The sequence below is a fragment of the Anarrhichthys ocellatus genome, unplaced genomic scaffold (assembly GCF_004355925.1).
Source record: "Anarrhichthys ocellatus isolate YVR2014 unplaced genomic scaffold, GSC_Weel_1.0 scaffold4, whole genome shotgun sequence".
NCBI classification, from domain to species: domain Eukaryota; kingdom Metazoa; phylum Chordata; class Actinopteri; order Perciformes; family Anarhichadidae; genus Anarrhichthys; species Anarrhichthys ocellatus.
Genome location: NW_022280034.1, coordinates 12,442,207 through 12,466,481, shown reverse-complemented (window position 1 = coordinate 12,466,481; position 24,275 = coordinate 12,442,207). Strand labels below are relative to the sequence as shown.

Genomic DNA, 24,275 nt, shown 5'->3' with positions numbered 1-24,275 from the left:
ACTGCTTTTGTTGGTGCCTCGCTGCAGTACGTTTCTTCTTCTTCTTCACTGCTTTTGTTGGTGCCTCGCTGCAGTACGTTTTTTCTTCTTCTTCACTGCTTTTGTTGGTGCCTCGCTGCAGTACGTTTCTTCTTCACTGCTTTTGTTGGTGCCTTGCTGCAGTACGTTTCTTGCTGTATTACTGCTGCCAACAGTCGATCAACGGAATACCATGCGTAGCACTTCATAAAAACAAAACATTACTCAAAAGCGCTACTAGCGGTGAAAAACTCCACGGGGTACCTTTAAGTGAATTTGTTTTTGTTAAGTTACATTATTTGTGCACTGGTTTGATAAGATCTAGTCCGGTATCTTAAGTTTTAAAGGTCGAAGAGGCTCGAAATCTTCTCAAGTGTCGTCTCCTTCGTTTTCAGGAAATAGTTAACATCTAAATTAAGTTCAAACTAATTTACCAGTGGTAAACCTACAGTGACCTACAGCAGCGAGCCAATATCGCAATGTTTACACATGAAGCGTGACAGGTGTACTGACGGGGGGCCATCTGTGAGGCTGTGTTGTGTCCACACCATGCAGTGACCCAGAACACAATGTCCTGCTTTTGTGTGACGCGTAAATAAACTGAACAGAGTAGCATTACCCTACAACAGTGTACTAACAATTGACAAGTTAATGATAAATTTAGCATTTTATCATCTCATTTAAAAAGTAGGTTTTGTCATGTAATGTGAATAAAATGCCTGGGGATGGATGGATGAGACAATGGTGGCCCAGAGACCATCATATCATACTGGGCCATGTTGTGCTGCTCTTGGACAAACCGGGACTGCTATTCCTGTTCCCACATACTCCGATACACAGCAGTGTCCAATGCCAAGATGGCAGCATTCACCCAACCTGCTGACACATTTGCAGCAGCTCCATCATTGGCAAAGCGGCGCACACAACCAAAGGGGATCTGCTTCATTTCCTGTAGAGTAGGAAGCGACCGGGGGGCTGGGCTGAGGACATCGAGAACTATGCAACACCTCCTTTATCACCACCACCACTGGCATGTCTGTGTGTCTGTGTGTGTGTGTGTGTGTGTGTGTGTGTGTGTGTGTGGTGGGCGTTTATGTATGGTAATTCTGTGCATGTGGACAGCTGGTGTTTGTTTGCGTTTTCATCTGAAGAAAATGGGATTTCAGGGAGGCGAAGACAGAGATGGCCGCAGAGCCAAACCCTCTTTCAAAAAGGTTCTCTCGCTTCATCTCCTCAATTTTGGCTTTCATCTCTGGCACTTCTTCAAAAAAAACATCAAAACATAAGACCGACTTTTTAGTTCTCCAATACACACACCGACAGAGAGAGAGAGAGAGAGAGAGAGAGAGAGAGAGAGAGAGACAGAGACAGAGACAGAGAGAGACTTTGTCGTCTGGCTGGGTGACTGTATTCAATCTGCCTGGCTGAGGGGTAGCCAAGCGAGAGATTATGATGCAGCCATCTTCCCACTGTCATTAATAAACACACGGCTCTGGTGTCTCTAGGGCGCGCACACACACACGCGCACTATAGGTCTTTATCAGGAGGCCAAATGATCATTTGTGTAGGCCCCTCCCTTTGAACAATGTCATATTCAATCAACTGCAGAGCCAATATTCCCACACTGCAGTAAACCATGCCGATTAGGTTGACATACAATATTTATTAAGGTTCACAAAAATGATAAGTTAATTATCAGGTAGTCCACAAATATTGTGGGAATGGTCTCATACAGCCATACAAGTGGGGAAACATACATGAGAAACCATTTAGGAACAGGCCCACCCAGAAACGCTCTGATCTAACCAAATAAAGTATGAAGCATGGGAAAGGATGAACTCGAACATTAGTTTAGTCTAAATAATAAAAAGGAAGCTGCTTGTTCATTGTTAATTATATCTATAATTTCCCCATTTCTTTGGAAAAAAAAAGGCCCTCAGCTATTCAAAATATCTCTTCTTACACGCCCTTCTTGTATCAAATGAAAAAATGATCCAAACAGGAAAAACTAAGAGGGGCAGACCTAGTATTAAAAATATTGCCAAACATCAGGGCCATTCTTAATTGTTGAAAAAGAACCCTCTGCAGTACGGTATATCTGACGTAGTCTAAGGTGGGCTTCCCCCAAAGCTGCCCCCCTCCACACATTGTTGTTTCTCATATCCAACAAGACACTTTGTCCATTTTTGCCTTTACATACAGTGAGACACTGCTGATTTGACCGTTTGCATCTATATTAGCTTTGAGAATGAGACTCACATCCCCCCCCCCAATACACATCTCAACCTCATGTATGTTTTCTACAAAAGAAGTTACATGTTATGAACACATCATGCAAAGTGGCAATTCTGTTTACAAAGATGGAGTAGTCGTGTTTTTGTCTTTTAAATCTGGAGCCGTTTTAGCTGTGTTTGATTCACTCTTTCCAAACAAAATAATTAAAAAAATCAACCTGAAGTCCCACCCATTTTCAAAGCCACCTCCCCTCAACCTGTTAACAAAAACAGAATTAGCATTATAAACAATATTATATAAACCATGATTTCTCATTTTTCTTGTGAAAAAAAAAAGTATACAGTGGACAGTTGTTGTCTGAGTCCAGGTTTAAAACTGTGTCAGGAAAAGTTGCTAAGATCAGTGAGCATAAACCAGAGTGGCTGCTGCCTTTAAGAAAGAAACCTTTAAAAACATGTCCTGTGGCAGCAACAGTTGGTTTTTTACAAGAATCCCTGATTGGCTGAAAGAAGTCAGGTGACCACCAGGTGAGGTAAGAAAAGTCCCACCTTTGACGATGGGAATGACAGTATAGAGGCGTTTCCTCTAAACACTAATGTGTGTATTTGGGTTTGTGTGTGTATATATGTATATATATATATATGTGTGTGTATATATACATATATATATACACATATATATGTGTGTGTATGCATTTTTGATTACAAACTAATTACCCGCTCACATGCGTACACACTTACACTTAGGTGTGTGTTGATTTTCGAGTCGATCTCAAACACTACGTTGCAAGTTCCTCTCTCTTCATGCAGGACAGAAAGTTACAGAAACACAGAACGCCAGTGGCGAAAAAACACCGGCTGAAAAGATGAAAAAAAAAAAACCTAAACAGAAACTTAGGTTTGCTGCCTTGAATGTCCTTGAACATCACATAGAATCCTTGGGCGTGACAATTATTATTGTTTTTTTTTAAGTTTTTTTTTTTCAATAATATTTTCTTATCTATGCATTTACTTAGGAAAAGCTAACAAAGATTTCAGTTGCTCTCTTATTACTATGTGTGTGCGTATCTTTTGTCTTAATATATATATTTGTATCAACATTTGCATTGGTTTTCTCCTCTTCTTAATTTGTCCACGTTGAGTTTTCTTGGTTTACGTAGTTTCCATCTCTTTCCATATCCATCCGTCTTTAGGGGAAAAAGACCAAAACCCATTTCTACCCATCATCATCTCCCACCCGCCTGGCTTTCATTTCCCCTCCTCCCTCCCTCCCTCGGGTGGAAAGGGCGGGGGGGGCTTTTCAGTCCCGTGCTGCCCTTCATCTCTCGGCCTCCATCGCTACGCTAGCCTTTTGCTCGGTGCCTGCGCGCGGGTTCACGCCCATGGGCCAAGCGGGGCAGGGCTGCCTGAGGGGCTGCCCCCGAGTCCAGAGTCCCTGTGGAGGTTGCGGCACATTAGGTACGTTTGGTGAGACCCCCCAGCAGCCAACCTGGGGGGGCGGGGGTGAGGTGGCCATGGAGGCGGCCATGGGACTGCCGCCGCTGCCGCTGTTAAAGCTCTCGGACGCCTTCAGCCTGGAGAACATGGTCAAGGCGTCGGGGAAGTTGGGCGGCGTCGCTGGTGTGTTGGCCGGGGTGCACATCTGAGAACGACAAAGGGAAAGAGAATAAGTATTGCATGCTCTAAAAATACATTCTACACACTTTTCATTCATTGGTTCCAGCTTCTCAAATGTGAATACTGGCGAGTTTTCTTATGATAATAACTTGAAAATATATAGTGAACCAGCTGCTTTCGGCGGTGGGTTATAGTGGGCTTGAAGTATAACGGAGACAAATGCAACTTGTCTTGTAGCTGCAACACATTATGTTTCACTGAGACAATTATCAGTTGAGAAATTGGTATCTTTTTGTCTTCTATAATGGATTTCTTCCAGTAGGACGGTTTCACTGTAAAATTGTGAGGCTATAAAGACGCTTGTGCTCTTTTATAACAACAGAATAACACCAAACTCTAATGCTGCTGTAGTGGACAAAAACGATGTTGTTCTGTTGACAATGGCAAGTTATCTTCATGGAAAATGTGCATATGCCACAAACTCTATTCATTCAACAATGTACATCATGGGGTTCACCATAAAAGGGAGTTTTAAGCAATGTTTAAAAAAAAAAAAGCGGATATCACTTTAAAAGGAAGCAAACTGTTTTGTATAACGGAAGGGGAATTTAGGGGAATCCCAGGTACTCTGCCTCCCCAGAGGGTCCTTTGTTTACATCCACTTCCTGTTCCAACTGTTATATGGCATCCAATCTGATTTAACAGACCAGATAAATTTGTTCAGACTGAGAATAACAGCGAATCTTGATTTCTGGACACATACACACACCAAGTCTCCTTGGCCTGTATACACCTCCTCTGCTCTAACCCAGCATTGTTATTGCTCTGCTGCCAGGAGTTCCTTTAGTGGCGTCCTGAGCGCGCACACGCACACGCACACACACACACACACACACACACACGGCCAAAAACAACACTGAACGTACCAGGTTGCAGTTAATAGACCATGTGAATAACATGTTTGGCTACTCAGAAACATCTAGCCTTCGTCCTCATCCTCACTAAAACCACTTCTCACACACGCTGCTCCGTCGCCTGCTTCCTATATGTCCCAGTCCATTTGTCAGCAGGAAAACAACAACCTCCTGTACTCCATAGGGAAGCAGAGGTGGAGCCATGCTTTAACCAGGAGGCTTGTCATCTAAATATAAATTGCCTGGGCTGAGAGGTTAACAGGGCAGGCTCCTACACAACAAAGTTGCCCTAAATCCCCAGGCCACAACAATGGAAGAAAACAGCGCGGAAACTCCCAGGATTATGTAAGACCAAAAAAAAAAAATTTACTTATTCAAGTACAACTGGCACTACAGAATCTGAGCTTGCATTCATATTACATCAAATTAATTAACCATCTATTGTGCAGTTTGTATGCACTGTAACAATGTCCAGATAACATGTTGTACAGATTCAGGTTGAATACAAGATGGTTTGTTTCAGGGCAGGACTTTCTGGAATTGGGAGTCATAGCTTCCATGAATCAACTATGAGGAGCAGCAGCTGCAGTCACACATGAGCACTGGACAAAAAAATGTTTTTCTTACTGACAACCAGAACTCTGAAGGCTGACCTCTGGAGTCCAAATGCCTCATTTCCATCTCCATTTTGTTTTCCACTGTGGATGGTTGCCCCTGAGTGTAGGCGAGATTCTGAGCTGATGATGGACGATGCCACGTGTAATTTGCCGTGGTATAATTTTCGACGAGACACTCAAAGAATCCTCTCATCGGCAACCATGCAGAGAAACTTCTGCTTCTTTAGTAGATAACGCAGTGGAAATGTGGCATAATCAACCCTGGATGCTCAGATTGTGACACACAGCCTTAGCACACAACAGCCTGGAGAAAAACAACAGTGGGACAGGAACACCATTCCTCCCTTGGGGGTTGTAATCAGACCGCTATGCCCCCTAAAAGTGCTGCGCCATGCGATTAGTCCTCTGAATATACAGTACAGTGTGGAGCCAATCTGGTCTGCGTCAGGCCGAGTAAGGGGTTCTCAGAGTGGCACGCTGTTATGAAAGGTGAGTGTGTCCACCGTGCATGCCGACAGGAAGCGCTGGCTCATGTCTCGGAGGCTGTTTCCTGCTGTAAGACAGACACCCGAGAAGGCTGAAGTGACCTCTGTGACTCTTTCGCTTCTTGGCGAGCAGCGGAGGAAGCTGCCGTTTGGGTTTCCTAACCCTGGAGACCAGTTAAGGGTCCGCGTGACTGGCACTCGGGTAGAAACCTATACATGAGGCCACCTGCCTCCGTGCTTACTGTCCAGGAATGGAAAACGCTGACATGTGACCTTTCACGTTGATGTCTGACTTACTCATCTATGAACTACACCGATGAGCAGATATAAATATACACCTGCAGTCTGCTAAGAGACTATACATCTCACATGTTTGGGCTTTTGCTTCATACTTAACAGGAAAGATGTGAGGAGGCTGTCGACAAAACGAACTTCAAACACCATGTTTGCGTCTCGCAATTGCCCACACACATTAAATAACACTACACACCTCCAAGTGTCGGCATGTGAGTGTGTGTGTGTGTGTGTGTGTGTGTGTGTCTTTGCAGGGGACCTTGGACAGAGTCAGATACGCAGACGGTATGGACTTACAGGGAAGAGGATCTGGTCCAAAGACACAGCGGCTGTTTGAGTTTCTGAGTCAACGGACCTCAGACCTTTCAGCATGCAATTAATGATGATCCACATATGTGGAATATGTAGTCTGCCGTTTTTACAAACCAAAGCATGTGACCGGTGTATTGCATTGTAAGTAGAAACTCCACACGGTTTCCTGCACAGATTAAAACCTGGTGCAGCATACTGAGGAAGCAGGTTACGGTGTGTTTTCCGTATTAAGCGGCCTCGTGGCAGATAGAGACCAGTGCTTAAAGACCGCGGCTCAAATCCAATTGGCTGTTGGACAACTGATGTGCACGTAGGCTGCAACCGTGGACTTATAAAGAGAACTGGAAACAGTGTTGGAGGCAAGGCCCCTTTAATATGAAGGTTGCTCAATGGAGCAAAACAAAAATGGACTTCCTGGTATAAGATTAAGATAAAATGACCCAGATCTTCTGGTGATTCTCCTCATCCATAGAGGAGGGGAAATAACTGTGGATTCAGCTATGAGTGAATTACTTTCAACTTTTAGGACCTAATGATTCAAGTGTTCTTATTGTGAAGTTAGGTTACCTAAAAAAATACTGATTTACATGTGTATTGTTCCCAATGTGTGTCTATGGAATAGTCTCTTTGGGCCCCATGGCATCATGTGACGGACCCGGAAATTGTAATTCCTCGGTTTGGCCACTATGTGTAATCTGCTTCAAAGCCCGGCGCTCTTCCTGAGGGCTTGGCTGCAACAAGAGTTAATATTTAATTTGAGAAAAATCAATTCCTGTGTGCACATGTACACACACACACACACACACACACACACACACACACACGTTACGTGTGTCTACAGAAGGTTTGCAGCTCTGTCACACGATTGCCACTGATACGCATTGTGAACCATGTGAGGTTCAATAGAAGACACGTGTAGCTCAGTTATGGAACGGGTCACATGATTTGGAAGGAGGCAGGTTGACAAGGAGCAGATTTATTAGGGACCGATAAAGAAATGGGGATTTTGTTCCATGTGGTGTCTACATGGAATAGATAATAAGTTTCATTTTATGTTCTTACTGGTTTCATAAATATGAATGATGTACAATGACTGAGTTGGCTGTCAAGTTATTAATATATAATTTCAAAGTATACATATTGTGTTGTAACTGATCTGAACTAATCCTATGTAGTTCTTACATGGAAATAAAACTATAAAACTGTGCAGGAAACTACATCTGACTCCATCATGAACAATCAGCATTGTGCAATATTGGCTAAATATACAGCGACTGGGCCAGAAAGAAGAACAAAGCAATAGATGTAACTACTGTTCATTCTGTGGGTGCATGCGAGTTCAGTACTGCTCAGAGACGATGCGAGAGGTCTGGTGAGGTGAACCCGTTTTCAAAGTGAGGGTACTGTGACACAGCTAATCGACGAGTCGTCATCTGAGAGGAGTCTGCTCAAATGGCCGTCTGTAGGAATCGTTAGCTAGTTAACAATCCAGCAGGACGTCTATCTTTTAGTAACAGACAGCGAGAGACGGTTTGTGTTCACAACAGAGCCAACGGAGAGGGATCACCATGGCGACTGTTGCTATGAGGAAGCAGTACAGATCTCCTGTTGACGGGACGGGGCCGAGGCGGGACGAGCTCTAAGGTCACAGAGTCCACACACCTTAAACACTCCTCCGTTTGTGTACATACGTATGTGTGTGTGTGTGTGTGTGTGTGTGTGTGTGTGTGTGTGTGTTTGTCCACAAACACAGATGAGCTGCTGTTATTTCCAGTCTAACCGACCACATTCCTCAGAAATATCCAGAGTGTGTGTATGTGGCGGACTGAAAAGAGAAGCTTTGAGGGTCCAGTTACGTCCCGTGACCCCGACCGACCTCCTCCATGCGATGTTTACCTCGGTGCTCCGACACCTCGTTACAAACGTTGATCTCACTTTAACCTCTCAGGATGTTTCTGCCCGGCTGTCACAGGAAGTCCACATTTTGCAATAAATAAAAATGTGATCTGCTCGTTTCCATTTACGTCATTGGAGCAAATAACCCGACATCCTTAGAGACCAAAAATGTAAAATTCAAGTAATACTGAGCAAGCTAGTGTTGGGCATTTATCTAATATTTCACAACGTCCAAAAGCCAAATCTGGCCCAAACATGCATCAATACCTAGTTTGTCTATTTGCCTAATTTGTTTTTGACAACGTGGGTACGTTTGATCCGACATTGCTGCACACGATTGTTAGTTCTATCCATCACAGTTTGCATAACAATACTCATGATGGGAACCAAATCTCTTCCGCTCACCATTCCCTCTCCTGTGAGCATTACTATGAACCTACAACATGTCGGTTTTCTCTCCCTTTCTCTCACCTCCCACTCCGTCTACCTCTCCCTCCAGTATGTAGCTACGCACGCACGCACGCACGCACGCACGCACGCACGCACGCACACAGCTTTTTGCAACAAACTGTGCAGAGAGTTATGTGAGACACGATCGTGGTGAAGCACCTAACTGGCTGTTCAGTACGAAGTACACATAGTATCTGGACAAACTGACTGTCAGCAGGATATACTGTTTACCCTCTTCACCATAAATCTGACACCATGCAAGATGACTCTTATCTTACTCCTGAAATAAATAAAGATATGCATGTTGCAACTTGTGGCCTTGTTTATAGCCACTTCTCAAACTTTTTAGGATCAGAAAATTATGAAATTTGGATATCTGGAGTTATTCAAAGTAACACATGCTGGCGGTGACTGGTCAGTGTGACCGTCAGAACATGTTCCTTCACTCCAGCGAGTCTGTCGACTTGCAAGAATGGCACATGGTGTACAACTGCAAAAACAAGACGAGGTGTCTGGATTGATGGCCAGGCGTGCACACTCGCAAATCTCTACAGTATCTGGTTGTCTGGTGAACAAAAAATAGTTTGAGGAATTCCGTATTTCGCTTGCGGTTTAATAGTCTTCTTTAAAAAATGATTTCCCCTATTATTAGAGACGACTTTACAGGATGCCCTGGAGTCACAGATTCACTCACTCATCTACACAATGACGGGACATGTACCCGCAACTCAGAGCGTTCTACTCAATAACGACGGGTCTCGCTGCTCGTCTTCCGGCATTGTTATTGGAGCCGACCGTGTAACACTGAACCAAGTCAAAGAGGCACTTAATCCAACTGCTCCACTGCAACTGAGACTATTAATTAATGGGCAGCTCCGGGGTGTGAAGCTGTACAATACTGAAAGAGAACAAGATGTCATATCTAAATCAATTACGGTCGAGAAAAAATAAAAAGAGCAGCAAGATATGGACGGCAGACACAGACGGTGACTGTACCTCTTTTAACCAGTGTTAAGTTCTGGGTCCGTGGGAGGGTGCTGAGGTTTCACCGACATCAGGTCCGGGCTAGCCTTGGGTGCGTTCACGTCATGCATGTTTAATAAGCTTCCTGAAATATTCACTCCCTTTTGTTTGGGCAAGTGAGCACAATGCCATTCAAACCTGGCAACACCGACAACGCGGTCTCTGTCCAAGTGTGCAACGCGTACAGTATGAAGCAACGTTGTACGGTCAAAGGAGGATGAATGTTGGCCAAGCCAAGACTAACAAGAAGATTGGAGGTTTAAACTTGGCCAACTGATGATATGAAATGCCTCCTCAATGTATCCAATTACTGGCAAAGAGCACAGACGAGTCCGTCGTGTGAAGGTTACTGGAACTGGAATGAGTTGTTTGGACAACATGCTTCCCAAATATGTAACCTCAACAGATGACGGTTTATCAACTCGGTCCAACAAACAACCGACTTGTGAGTCCACGTGACATTCAAGGCCGGACTAACTGGTTATCTGGCATCAATAAGGCACGAACAAAGATGGAACAGAATACACTTTTCCATTTAAGAGTTGCATAATAAACTTACTTTAGATGCGACTACACTCTAATGCTGGTGTTGCAGTACAGTCACTGATGTAATGCGAAGGCCGGACTAGGAAAATGAGGGCTAAATGGAAGGGCACGCCAGATTATTGGCAAAAAACAGGAGCCAGAGGGAAAGGTTGAATAAAGGAGAGAAGGCAGGCTGAATAAACCATTGCTGAATTAACTCGACATGATTGTGCCTGCCTGTTAAATGTTTAAATAGGGAGTGGTTTTTGGCGCTGCAGCCCTGCAGTTGGATCCCAAAGCAACCATGTTCGACTACCATCACGCCACCTATAACAATAATGAATTATTAGATATAAATTATAACTGACCGACTTCAAAATGATCAGTATTTCAGAGATACGCCAGGCTGAATTTAGTGATTTTAAGAAGGAGAAAGTCACTAAATAACAGAAATTCATCATTGCCAAAACTCCTCTCCAAGCGGTGCATGGTGTCAGTACATAATGGAGGTTAGTGTCACCAAAACAACACAATAACATCATATCTATACCCAGACAGGCAAACTGTCTGTGTTATCTGATGTTATTATCCCATCACACAGCTCATAAACAGGAGGTGACAGTCAGGGTTTTATGGGAGCGGCCGGATGTCAGAACTGGATGTTTCTTTCCTAAACTAAATAAAGGAGATCGACAGGTGCTGCTGAACGTTTCAGGTGACCGTCCACTCCCTTCCTCGCCCGCGATCCTTCACTCCTTTCGAACTCACCCGGCTTCCAGCAGCTGAGCCCCCGAGGCGGTGTACGTCTATATGAGTTATTTATTATGACCGCACAGGGAGTGGATTTGTGCTCACGAGGGACTCAGTTGATCATAAGCCAGGCTGTGCTCTGTTTTCCACGTGTATTATCACGCTGCATGATGTAGGAAAGAGAATGAAAAACAAAAAAAGATACGGAAAGAAAAAGAAAGCAGCACTCGACAGAAGATAGGAGAGCTGGGGCTGAGTGGAGCATGTGCTCTGTTTGACCAACTGCACTGCTCACAACAATGGCTGACAGGCTAACAATAGGCGTTCAGTGGCCCACTCATATCTAGAAAGAGGAGTTTGTGCCCGACGACTGGTAACAGTCTGGCAAGTACAGAAGCCACCAGGCCAAAGGTCATCGTGAGGGAGACCGAAACACGACTACGATGTAAACACTCAGGTTCAGCCTGCCAAGAGATACGTCTCTTAAGGAAGGAGTAGGTAGTAAGATCACCTGAGCCTAGCTGCAGTGCTACAGCTAATCATGAGAAAACAGGCCAGGGAGACACAATGTAACAACACTCCCTTAATGCAACAGACAAGGTTCCCGTGTGTGTGTCTGTGTGTGTGTGTGTGTGTGTGTGTGTGTGTGTGTGTGTGTGTGTGTGTGCACTCAGTGACTGCAAGAATCAGTATGAAACTCAATCTAACTCTAATACTCATAAACACATCTGGTTGTTGCATTCATCTCACTTGGATTCCCATTCCCAGAGTCCCTTGAGCCAAAGTTCCTGTGTGTGTGTGTGTGTGTGTGTGTCTGTGTGTGTGTGTGGTTAGGGTTCTGGGAAGCCGTGCAGAGCAACACGCTGTAACATGCAGAGCGCAGGCCAAGCCTCCTCAGATGTGGCTAACTGCTTGGCATGGCTGTACCACACACCGGCACAGACTGGGCTTAGGCGGTATTACGGTACCAGAATATTTACAAATCCCGACGGTACGGCGTTCGATACCGTCAGAAATGTGGACGTTCGCTTTGTATGATGCCGTGTTGATGCAGAGTCTGGTGCATGTGTTGGTGTAACCGGCAGCTGAGCTCAGAAAGATGGTGTTTTGGGTTTTAGTCTTCTTCAAACTACAAAAGCAGTTTACAGCCACATGGTCTGCCGCCACCACCACCCCGCCCATCATCTCTGTTCAGCACACCGAGGTGTCGGTGCCGTCACTACCCACTGTGTGCGGCATGACATTAGCAAGTAAGAAGTTATCAGTATATAGTTGTGAGCGTGTGCAATTTAGGCTGTTTGTCTGTGAAAGTAAAATGCTGTAACTCCCAGGGGGCTTGCTTGCCACCTGCTGCGCACCAGCGCACGATCACAGGACATGAGGATTGATTCTCTTCACCGAGGCGTCCCGCAGAGAGGGTGTCATAGCAGCCTACCTCTCGGGTGAGAATTAGAAAATCGGCAATTATTGAGAAGATGATACACACATAGCTCAGGACGTGTCTCAGCCTTTCGTTCAATAGGCTCGGATTAAAGTGAAAGGGGTTAGGCCTGAGGTTAGCCACAGCTTTGGCTCAGGCTCTTAAGGTGGGCTGGCTCTTATGGTAAGACCAGAGATACGGCCTCATCCCGGGGCGTCATATACCGTATATACCCCGGCGAAATGTCAGGAAGCTATTAAGGTATGAAAAAACAGATGTTGCTTGAGCCTATTACAGAAAACCACACACACACACACACACACACACACACACACACACACACACACACAATCTCCAGGCACAGATGCATGCACATTCATTAGCATGAACAGAGACATGATTAGATTTGAGCCACACTGCTGCATGCACACCCAGGAGATTTCAGTGCGCAGACCCATACATACTCATGAAATCAGAGTTAAATATAGAAACAACGGAGGAAAAACAAACTGGATTTCATCTCATTCTGCACTTAATGAACTGTATGACTGTATGAAATGTAAGCAAGGGCAGCAGGACAGAGAGCACCTTGTTTCTTTTGTGGCTGAGACACAAAGCAGCACTTTGTTTTTGTACCGTCTACCTAAATTTCCAAAAGCCTATTTCACCTTAAGTACTAGCCAAACGCCCTTCCTCACTTGTTTTTTTTATTGATTCCTCCCCGCTATTTCAGACCCAATTTAAGTATCCTTTATATACTTTTGCTAGCCTTTCCTCCATCTCTTGCAGTGTGGTGATAAATGAACGGAGGCTATGACAGAGAAAGGAACGGGAGCAGACAGTCGTCCGTGTTGTCACAGCATGATTTATGAAGGTAATTATACCTCGGCTCTTCTGCATGGGCACACCACACACTTTAAATATCTGTGAGATCTTGAAGTGAGGATTTTGAAAAATCCTTTTTCTTAAAGCCACACCCGGACACCAAAACCTAATGTTTGTAGTTACCAGAAACATCCCCTCAAACACACACACGCCCTCCTCCTTTCTTCTACTGGGTGTTTATATTGCCAGGAAACAGTGTTTAAAGCCCAATACTATTCTGCTCCGTCACCCAGTGCCCAGTCAGTTACTGAACGTTGCCCTTCATAAAATCCTTGTTTCATTCACCTCGAGCATGAAGGATCGCAAGGATAGCCAGCCAATCGCCGGTGACGAATAGCAATTACAAGACAATAAAAAAAGCTGATCATTCAAACCCTGGAGCTGTGGTGTTTTTCATGATTCTGTGGGTTGCAGTATGTAGGCCAGGCTGGGTTGTGCTCGGTAGTAGAATGAAAACGTGATTCAAATGGATGCAGTTAAAGATTACTTACTGCTTATATTTAGCTAATGTGTTCATTTAAGTATTAAGAAGGAGAAGGCAAGAAACACAGAAGCTAATAGTGTAATAGGACTTTGAAAGAAAGTGCTAAGAAAAGGGAAAAACCGGGAACAAAGACAATAACTGTACGTTTGTTTTCTTTTTTACATCAATATAAAAGCATATCAGAGTGAGACCATGAGGTAGACATACTGTTCGAGTGAGAGGAGAATGTGTAGTATTTCTAGAGATTGTTTTCATTACCCTGAGATACTTTAACACACACACACATACACACACACACACACACATATACATATATACACATATACATACATATATATATATACACACACACATATATACACGTGTGTGTATATATATATATATATATATACATACATATATATATATACACACACACATATATACACGTGTGTGTATATATATATATATATATATATATATATATATATATATACACACACACACACACACACACAGATATACATATATTATTAACAGACATAAGCGGAAGCATTTCTCTAAGCATATAAGCATTTCTCTAGCGGAAATGACAAGCATGCGGAGCAGGCTTTGTGGCTTAGTACGGTCGTTCCCCTGCTTAGTCACATGACGGGGTCACATGTTTCCTGACAGCAGTGGAAATGGTCCAGCGAGGCGACTTCCTCCCGCGTGATCACATGAGGATTCATTCACTTTATCGCGGCTGTACGTGGCCCGAGGGGGAGAGATATTAATCACGGAAACACTGATATTGGTGTTATGGATTGTGTGTTTTTTTTTGTCTTCGACATTCATAGGCACACAGTGAACAACTCACAGACAGTTGTAACACTGTCCAGACCAGCTCATTCAAAAAACCACGATGACTGAAAACAATATTTCCTTAAGTTGCTCATGTGCATCTCTATCTAAGGAAATCTTTCTCTCGCACACAAGAAACCATTTTAGATAGTTTTGCTTACAAAACACCAATGGTTTGTCTATTACAGCTGAAACGATTAATTGATTAGTTGTCAGATATTAAATTAACTGCCAACTATTTTGATTATCAATTCATTGGTTTGATATCTGCTCAGATAGTTATTCCTCCACAAAATTATATTTTTCCATAGCAATTAGTTGTTTGCTGCTATATTAATCCTCTGACGTCGTATATTGCTATTCCTAGAATATGTGTGAAAACACAAAAAAAAGGCAGGTGCACAAGAATATATCCATAATATGTGCTAAGAGGGATTAGTATCAAACAGCCAGAAGCCACGCAAAGTGTTCCACGTGTGAGTGAACAACGGCGATATGCTGTTCTGGGGGTTTGACTGCTTTGAGATTCATGCTAAAACAAGATGATGAGGACAGGGCATGATTATAAAATCCTCTAGCAGGAAACTAAACAGAAATAGAGTTAGGAAGGAAGGCAAGAGGAGTGAGAGTGTTAGGCTGCCGTGTTTTTTTTTAGTCATACCGGCACCCTCTGCTGTGAAAGGGTCCATTTTGGGCCGGTGAGAGCGGTGAGTCCTGTAGGAATGTGTTGCGGTTGCTGTGTTAGTAAAAGCAGGGCGCGTGTGTGTGTGTGCGTGTGTGTGGGGAGGAGAAAACTGGGAGTAGAAGGGGAGGCGTTGCACAACAACCACAAAGCCAGTTGTATTGAGCTTAGGTGTCTGGGTGTCCATCCCAGAACGTACAGTAGACGTACATTTAAACGATACATCATGTGACTGTAGGGCTCTCACTGACATACTTTATACACACACAGATGTTGACAACAACAAACAAGAGCGTTGACTGCGTGTCTGTGCAGAGATTGTAGCTCTTTGACATCGTGTGCCAAGGCACAGGCACTCCCCTGGCTCTGGGATCGCAACTGAAAGGAAATAATAACGACAAGAGCTTTATCTAAATCCTCCGCCCTCTACAGTCTTATACAAGACTTCACCGATGAGTCGGCTCGATATATATACAGGGTATAAACCTCTGACATACGATGCACAAATGATGCCTTCGCAAAGCACATGTAAACAAAACAGACCTGACAAGGCTCACCACTATCCTACTGACAGATCCCCACCAGACATTGTTTAGGGACAACTCCGTTTCTTAAACAACGGTGCTTTTGTATCCAAGTGTATCTCCCATGATGCCACAGTTAGATGGGAAAGTGATTTGGTGCTTCATGCATCGCCGGGGCCTCAAAAACAATAGCATAAACTAGCTCATTGGACAGTATCAATAAACTAAGTGACCTACATGACGTCCTAACCTGCGATGCTGCCAAGAACTGCATGTCTACGGGGCTATCTGTCGGGGGCTAGCGGGGGTGGGGCGAGGCTTCTAGCCAAAACAGCAATCTCAAGGATGAGTTCAGTTTTGTGTTGCAACCGTGAAACGTTGACGCACGCGCAACTGAACAGTAACTGAACGGTGTCCGTGTTTACTCTAAAATTGAAGAGACGGATAAAGAACGAGAGCCAGAGCAAAGTGGATTAGATACCAACGGACACTGTGGCCCGATAAGCTGCAGGAAGGTTGGACACGCTGCCCTGCTGTAGGACTGTTGTGACTCACACACATGCACCTAAACACCCACTCTGTGTGTGGGGTGTGTGGTGTGTGTGTGTGTGCGCGCACAAAACACAAATGCATGCATGGTAAGTATGCAGACACGCATGCTGGTGTGTGCAAAAAAAGGGAACGTGAAACACCAGATTACGCAAGAACATGTCTATGAAAATAACAGACAAAAACACACGTAGGTGCTCTGCGTTCTGACTTTCATTATCCAGCGTCTGCAGCAATCAAACTCAGCCCCATTTGGCACACCGAACAGAACGGCTCCAGGCAGATTGTTTACTCTCTGAATTAAAGCGAGACATCACGTGAGCTAAATAGGAGGACCGAGATGCTGTTATTTACTGATCAGATGATGAAGAAGAAGGGCCGCTTTCTTTCTTATAATGAAGCCACTGTAACAAAGATCCAGCTCAGAAAGAGCCGTTTCCTCTGCTGATATTGCACAACTCTAAGAGGCGACAAATCTACACAAACTCTCACACAACGCAATAATAAGCGAATCCTTCGTCCAAAAAAAATAAAATAAATCCCCACACATCTCTGTCCGGCTCTTTTAGAGGGCAGCTGTTGCTGGATGCTGCCATGCATGCAGCTGCAAACAAAGGCCTGTGTGCTGCCAAAGTGTGCTGCTGCTGCTGCTGCTGCTAAAAGCCCAAATACTGCTAGTGTTTCATAATGTTCAACCCCTGCGAGTGTGTACGTGCAGAGTCTCGTGCGGACCCGATCCAGTTTACTCTGCTCTGTTTTCTCTGACCCTAAAAGAATACCAGCGGTGTCCAAATCAGTCGAAGAACAGCCGAATAACCCAAGGCAAAATGCAATTTCATGAGGATTTATTTGTGAGACGCAGCTGTCCTCTTCCTGGAAGGAGACTTTTTTCTGTTTTACCCAGAAACAGAGGGGCCCATCCTTCCTTCCTTTATGCACCTCAGTTGATACAATGACAAATTAGGGATTTAATATATCCACATCTCCCTCTTTCTTTCTTTCTTGCATACATACTCAAGTGGCTGCTGCTGCTGCTGTTGTTGTTTCATGCCTGTGTGTGTTTATTTCTGGAAGCTCACAACATGGCCGACATGTGCTTTGTTATTGTTAGCACAACATCATCCCCCTTGGCCTATAAGGGCTGTTTATCCTCCCCCATCCCACCCAAAAACAACACGGTAGCTCTTAAAGATGTACTAGCTTGAAGTTCGGTTCTTTAACAGTTACATAAAACAGAACAGAGAGCATTACAAACGTATGTTATTATCGCCCCCGCTCCTCCACACACTCACCATTTGATGATGATGGCCATATGGAATATTTGTTTCTTGAAAAAAGGCACTGAGGGCAGTCTGCAATGAAACACACAAGACAATTAATGACATTATTGTGTTTTTATGTTTCAGATAAATGCATTTAAAATCACAACTAATTCGTCCAAACGTCGCTTATTTCTGTGTTGATATACATTTATAAATAATACAGAGAGCTCGCGGCGAAGACGTACTACCAGTACGAACTAAATCTATATTGGGTTCACCGCAGACTAAACAATTCCACTCTGTCTGTGGGCTAGTCGATACAACACGACGGTCATCTTTATTGCGTAATAGCACTCGCCGGCCTCGCCTGAACACTGCTGTCATGTGTCGGATTATAGTATTTAATCTAGAGTAAAGTCTAATTGGATGTGCTCGATGTACTGCGTTACTGTGCCCCCCCTCCTCTGGTTTAGTCCGGATAAAGCTACACACATCTTACTTTAGATAAGGCAAAAGTTCTGGTTAGAAAGTGGGCCGACTTCTGGCCACCCTAAGAAAAAGGGGACACATTGCGGAACACTGACGCTTTGTTTTGTGTTGAATTTCAACAGCCTACACAAGTGTCGCGAGGCAGACAGAGAAGCTCCAGTAGAAACTAATGGTCGGTCAGACGTAAACATTAGCCGTGTGGCTAACGTTAGCCCGCAGACTTTGACGTTAAAGGTATATTATCTTGTATTTTTCTTTCTTTTTTTTTTTTTTTTACCTCAAACTGCCAATGTGCCGCTTGCAAAAGCTGCTTCGCTTGGTCTGCCGCACAACCCGCCGTCAGGACGAACTGGTTAATCATGACTTGATGTTTGAGTTCATCCATTTTTCGACGAAGCCTGTGTCCTACTCGCGGCGGCTGGCTTTACAAACAGACTTTCGACCGTTTTCCTCTCTTTCTTCACTCGAGTTGTATTCCGTCTCTCTGCCTCAGTCCTCCAGCCGGTCGAGCAAACACAAATATTTACTGTAGGAGCGGTAGTGGAAGGAGCGTTGCGTGATTGACAGCACGGCGCGGCCAATCAGATGAGAGCACCGCCAGTGGGATTTGTATGCTGTAAACGGAGGGGGTCTCGTGTCGGCGTGTGTTTTAACGGGCTGCTGCGGGTTTGTTTTGTATTAAAAATATACGGTAAACGAAAAGAGTTGATCGCGGCAAGCACATTTAAAATTGTGGAACATATATGGCGTTGAAATCACCGCAGGGGAGGGAAATCCCCTCCTCGAGAAATCTCAGAGAGGGTTTGTTTTGGACTACAACTCCCGTGAGCACCCGCTTTGTTTGTAAAGCTCCGAGAAGGCTGACTTTTGTGAGTGACGGCCGCTCTAGTCCAATTCCCATGCGCGCTGTGTCACTATCTTGCCAAATATGGTAAACAAATCCACCATCGCCAATTACATCGCTCAGAGATAAATTAGGGGACAGCCGACAGTCGTGTCTGCTCTGCGCCCTTCTCATACCGCTTCCCTGTGTGTGTTTGTGGGTGTGCACGTGTGTGCACGCGCGCGTGTGTCCCATCAGGCCGCATCTTATCTGCACACATCAGTCCGGCATGCGGCGGCGTTACAACATTTTTTGCATCCCCATTCTCCTTTGTTGTAGCGCCAGAGTGAGGCTTAGCATCCTCTCCGCTTTACGCTTGCTCAAATGAGCATATATAATGATGTATCTTTAAAAAAATAAATCAGGGCCAGTTATTCATTTTAATGAGAGTCTGATAAAAAAATAAAAAAGAGCAGAATGCTGTTATTTGTGGTCACTAAAACAAAGTAAGATGAATGAACAATACAATACAATAGAGTTACACTGAAATTATGTAATTTTTCAAATACACCCTCTCGGCTTATTATATTGGACAATACTATTACAGGCCAAACAATAAATCCCCTGCTCTTCCATTCAAGCGTACTCGTGTGGATCAGTGAAGGACTTATCTGGGCTTCTAGAGCAGCAGTTTTAGTGCAGGCTGTGGGTAAAATGAGTCCTCTGATATCAACACACACCGCTCAGGATTGTGGGAAATTCAAAACTGTAAACATTCTTTTTTTTTTTTATTACAATAACTGTAGCAGCTAGGGTTTGGTATGGAGGAACATATTTGAAATAGCGACATCTGCTGGTGATAGGAGGCACCTGGAAAAACAGCATTTACCGTAACACAGAGAAGTTGGGGTCATTGACATCCACTGTGATAAATGGATTTACAGACTTGTAGGTTTCCCAGTTATACTGTTGTGTGACCTTTGACGGGCTGACTGTAGTTAACAATCAACAGTTTTATGTTACCTTGGTGTCGTTTATGGGCACTTGCCATAACTTATCTTAAAACACACTGGGAGAGCCTTAAAACCTATACACTCATTACACTGGTGTTCATTTGTGAAGATTATTTATTATCATAAACCACAGAGCTATTTTCCCAATCTCTAGTATTTTTAAGTATCTTGTGTTCATCAGTTGGTCCTCCACAATTCTCATAAAATGTATTGTGAGTTGTTGCCAAAGGAATTAAATAAAAGGACTTTGTCATATATTGTTGTCTTTTCTTAATTAAAACCCCTCCACAGGTTAACAGTGCTATGAACAAGAAATACATAGCCTATACTGGTGTAACAATCCTCTTTAGCGGACCTCTGCCAACCTATTAGAGGAACTGTAGCCATACTGTATGTGTGCTTAGTTGCAGCTGAAGGACAGCAGGGAGCCTGGCAACAATAAGAACAGCTGTTCAAACATTTGCCCGTCTCACCAGCAAGCCCCTTTGTCAAGAACCTGAACAAACCATGGAGACATTTTAAAAATCAAACCTTCTTGAAGGGTTGCAACAGCTGGCACGAAGTATCCAGGTCCTTCAAGTGCTTCAGCGTTGATTTTTGCCACTCATCCATCCTCAGTGCCCGACACTGAATGCCAGCCCTCGTCGGCCTCCGCACTCCAAATCTTTAAACTCGGCAGATGTGTTGAGAAAATCTGTTTGAGGGAGGACGAGAGGTGGCTGGCACTGCATACTGTAGAAGATATCCTCAGGCATTAGGAGGAAGAGGCATCATTAATGTACGTGGGCCACGGCTCTTGTACAATTACTTCTGTAAAGTCTTTCTTCGTCTATATCAGTTGTTAAGTGGCCACGATTGTCTCAGTATGCAATCTTTGACTTACATGTTGGCTATGGCAGCTTTGTGATTCCCTCATGTATACACAGCAGGGACTGTTGAATGCCCCATGATCAGGTCAATATAAGGTCTTTAAATCCACATCTTTTCAATCAGAGGCCTGGTGAAAATGACTTCTCAACTGTGTTTCGGTAACTGTGTTTTGGCACCGAGGCCCATGGATGTAATTGGAGGAGGGTACAGCACAAAGCTATAACAAGGAACATTTGTTCATCCAAAATGGTTAATTGCCTCCCTTTCTCAGTCAACATGAAGAGCAAACACATGAGGAACATGGTGGAACGGTTTGATTTGACATATGCGGTGAAACTACAATTGCCCACAGTGAATGCAGGCCACTGCACGGTGCATGTCTTATGTGAATTTATGTCTGACTTGCTTGTGTGCACTCTTATTTGAAAGAGTTAATGCTTTTTATGTAGGAATTCTTTCTCAACCTCAAGGCCTCCATTACATTGTCTATGCCAGTAAATCAGTGCCTTCATTGGTGGTTTGGAACGCTGGTGAAGCTGCAACGCAGTAATAATCCACTGGGTGGCAGTGCGTCCTCATAATTCATATTGCCTCCGCCATTCTCTTACACACACACAGCATTAATGATGGCCTACAATCTGTTTTACCTTAACCTGTGTAGAACGTGACACCAACAGTTGGTGTACATCAATAATGGATGCATTTTTATTGTGTATGACAAACCCCTTTACTCCTAATTTGTGTTTGAAAAATAAATAATCTCAAATTTAATTATGTTGCTGACAAGGCCCACTGATAGGGTCGCAGAAATATTTGACAGGCTCGATTAAATATTTTCAGAAGATCACTGTGTGGAAAAAGACATCGGAGGATCAATGGGGCTTTTAAAATACATTGGGGAAGCAGTTGTTCTCGATGAAAGGCTCGGCTCACTAGTTTAATTCATGAGGAATAATGGATATAGTGAGTATTCTTGTGTGATAGCCTGTATGACATGCCTGATGTATTACTACACCTTAGACACAAACTCTGCTTAACGTGAGACACCCCTCTTTCTTCTTCGATTTTTGCACAATTGAATGTGCTTTAAGTCTGAAAAACTGCTCTGATGTTTTACATTTTGCAAAACATCACTGATCTGACGTTGCATATACTGCGACCAAAACATTGTATCATAAGCCTTTTAACTTTCTTAAAGTTATACATACCATATCACTTATGACTAAAACATCTGGATTGATAGCTGCAGGACAAATTAATAGGAAGATTGCCATTAAATTGCGCACAACTGATGTTCAATCAACAATTGCCCTTTTCACGTTTGCAAAGAATCAATAATTAGCCACAGTGTAAAGGCATTGTAAATGCACGAGTATCAGTTAAAGTGGGCTGTTTTCCTTGCAGGTAAAAAAGAGCCAAGCGGGACCTGTGGCGCGTCTTTTTCAGCGCCGGGGGGAGGGGGGCGCATCGCGCGCCTCAGAGGTCACATTTCAGCCCGGGATAAAGACAAAGATAAAAAAAAGGCAACGAAACTGACCGTTCTTACTGCAGCGAACCAGCACTCATTCGACATTAATTTGAGTCCCCCCCCTTGTATGTGTGTGTGTGTGTGTGTGTGTGCGTGTGTGTGTGTGTGTGTGTGTGCGCGTGTGTGGTTGGTTGGTTGGTGGGTGAAAGAGGAAGAGAGAGAGAAACCTGGAGAAGCAAGGATAGCCAGCCAATCAGAAATCCCCTCGAGCGGTTAAAGGGATGGTGGGCAGTCTCTCGGGCTTTATGAGCGACTTATTTTACAACCTCCTCCACACATTCTCACGTCTTGGCCTCCCAACAGACACTTAAACACAGCCGAGCGTTTGGATGAGTAATCAGTCCGGTTCGCCTGACTCGGCATGGATCTGTTGTGAGTGGCGCTTTTCTTCCCTTCCCCTCCACATGAGCTGCTGCTGGATGCTACTCGCCCTCCCCCCGCCGCACTTGTTGCGTAAAAACTGGATGCGCCACTGAGTCCTTGGAGAGGAGAGGCAGGGACGGACTGCAACAGGTGCACACAGAGAGTCTTCCCCCCAAAAAGACTGCACCGTAGGTAGGGATATTATGCATCATTTGGCAATTTAATAGGTTGTTTGTTTAGGCATATTTTGACCAGATAAATTAATCCGTTGTGATTTTTAGTGATTTTTTTAAAACAGTTTTTCTTTCCTTTTTTTCACTTCACTGACTTCAAGATAAAACAAAACTTTAAATGCCGATTTGAAGATCCTTTGGCCATCTTCATCGCTCACCGCGTGCACAAAGCCAGGATGCCGGTTCTGACAAGCCCCGACATTGCCAATAAGTTTAAGGAGAAATGGCTGGCGGTGTACCCGGAGGATCAGGTCACCGGGTCCGACTCTACGCCCCTGGACGACAGCCTCACCAGCCTCCACTGGCTCCAGAATTTCTCCATCCTCAACGCGGACCCGGAGCGACCCAACGGATCTGGACCCGGCTGTCATTTCTCCCAGCAGAACCTGTATCTGAAGCGGCTCGGCTTTCCCAGGGGCGGCTCCGACTCTCCGTCCAGCCCGCCGGCCGGGGACACCGCCGCCACCGGGATGCCTCTGTACCTCGGGAGCCCCGTTACCTCTGGCAGCGACTGCACCGCGGTGCCGCGGTTCGCCGATTGCGCGCACCCAGGGAACAACTACCCACAGATCCCCATCCAGGCCAGCCCGCCCGTGGAGGTCGATTACAAAACCAACCCTAAAGTCAAACCGCCCTATTCCTACGCTTCTCTCATCTGCATGGCCATGCAGGCCAGCAAACAGCCCAAAGTGACTCTGTCTACCATCTATAACTGGATAACGGAGAATTTCTGCTACTACAAACATGCGGAGCCCAGCTGGCAGGTAACCGAGACCGGCTAACTCCCCTTCTATTATTGATGAGTCAGATAAATGGCGAGGCAGGGAGAGAAGGTTGAGCAATTGATCCCATGTGTCGCCATCAGACACCACATCGTTATGCTACAGGACGTCAGACAAGGCCTTTCTTTTATCAATGTGGAGAAACAAGAAACACCAGATGTAGTGCATCATTTAAATCCTCCAGCATGGATCTTTTTTCTTCTTCTATTACACACTATTACACATTGTATAATTTCAGCCTTTGATGATTTAAATGACAAGTGTTTCTTAATGTAAGAGTCTCAGAAATTTCCATCTTCCATGAGAGTACTCATACAGGGTTTTTGTCTAAGGGGGAATGATGGGGTGGAGAAAGCACTCTAAATGTGTGTGTGTGTGTGTGTGTGTGTGTGTGTGTGTGTGTGTGTGTGT

At 44.4% G+C, this 24,275-nt stretch overlaps 2 protein-coding genes across 3 annotated transcripts in view; one reads left to right on the top strand and one right to left on the bottom strand.

Moving 5' to 3' along the window:
* Positions 1-1,661: 1,661 nt before the first annotated feature.
* ubald1a (UBA-like domain containing 1a) lies at positions 1,662-18,785 on the bottom strand. The gene is made up of 3 exons (XM_031843602.1): positions 18,530-18,785; positions 17,794-17,853; positions 1,662-3,894 (listed from the first exon to the last, which is right to left on the bottom strand). The coding sequence occupies exons 1-3, from the start codon at positions 18,635-18,637 to the stop codon at positions 3,571-3,573; spliced, it is 492 nt and encodes a 163-aa protein (XP_031699462.1). The 5' UTR covers positions 18,638-18,785; the 3' UTR covers positions 1,662-3,570.
* A 3,989-nt stretch (positions 18,786-22,774) lies between these two features.
* Positions 22,775-24,275, top strand: part of foxj1b (forkhead box J1b) — a 2,831-nt gene continuing 1,330 nt past the window's right edge. Inside the window, exons 1-2 of one of the 2 annotated variants that reach the window (XM_031843754.1) lie at positions 22,775-23,041; positions 23,184-23,846. In XM_031843754.1, the coding sequence (XP_031699614.1) occupies positions 23,259-23,846 (588 nt within the window). In that variant the 5' untranslated portion in view covers positions 22,775-23,041; positions 23,184-23,258. Of the gene's footprint in view, positions 23,847-24,275 lie in introns of both variants that reach the window. The other variant, XM_031843755.1, reaches the window with a different exon arrangement.

What these genes read in the sequence shown, in the direction of transcription:
- ubald1a (XM_031843602.1), bottom strand. Translation starts at nt 18,637, where the DNA reads ATGGATGAACTCAAACATCAAGTCATGATTAACCAGTTCGTCCTGACG. An exon ending in CGGCACATTGGCAGTTTGAG is followed by an intron (nt 17,854 to 18,529) that starts GTAAAAAAAAAA and finishes GTTTCATTGCAG; the next exon opens with ACTGCCCTCAGTGCCTTTTT. An exon ending in ATGGCCATCATCATCAAATG is followed by an intron (nt 3,895 to 17,793) that starts GTGAGTGTGTGG and finishes TGTCGTTCTCAG; the next exon opens with ATGTGCACCCCGGCCAACAC.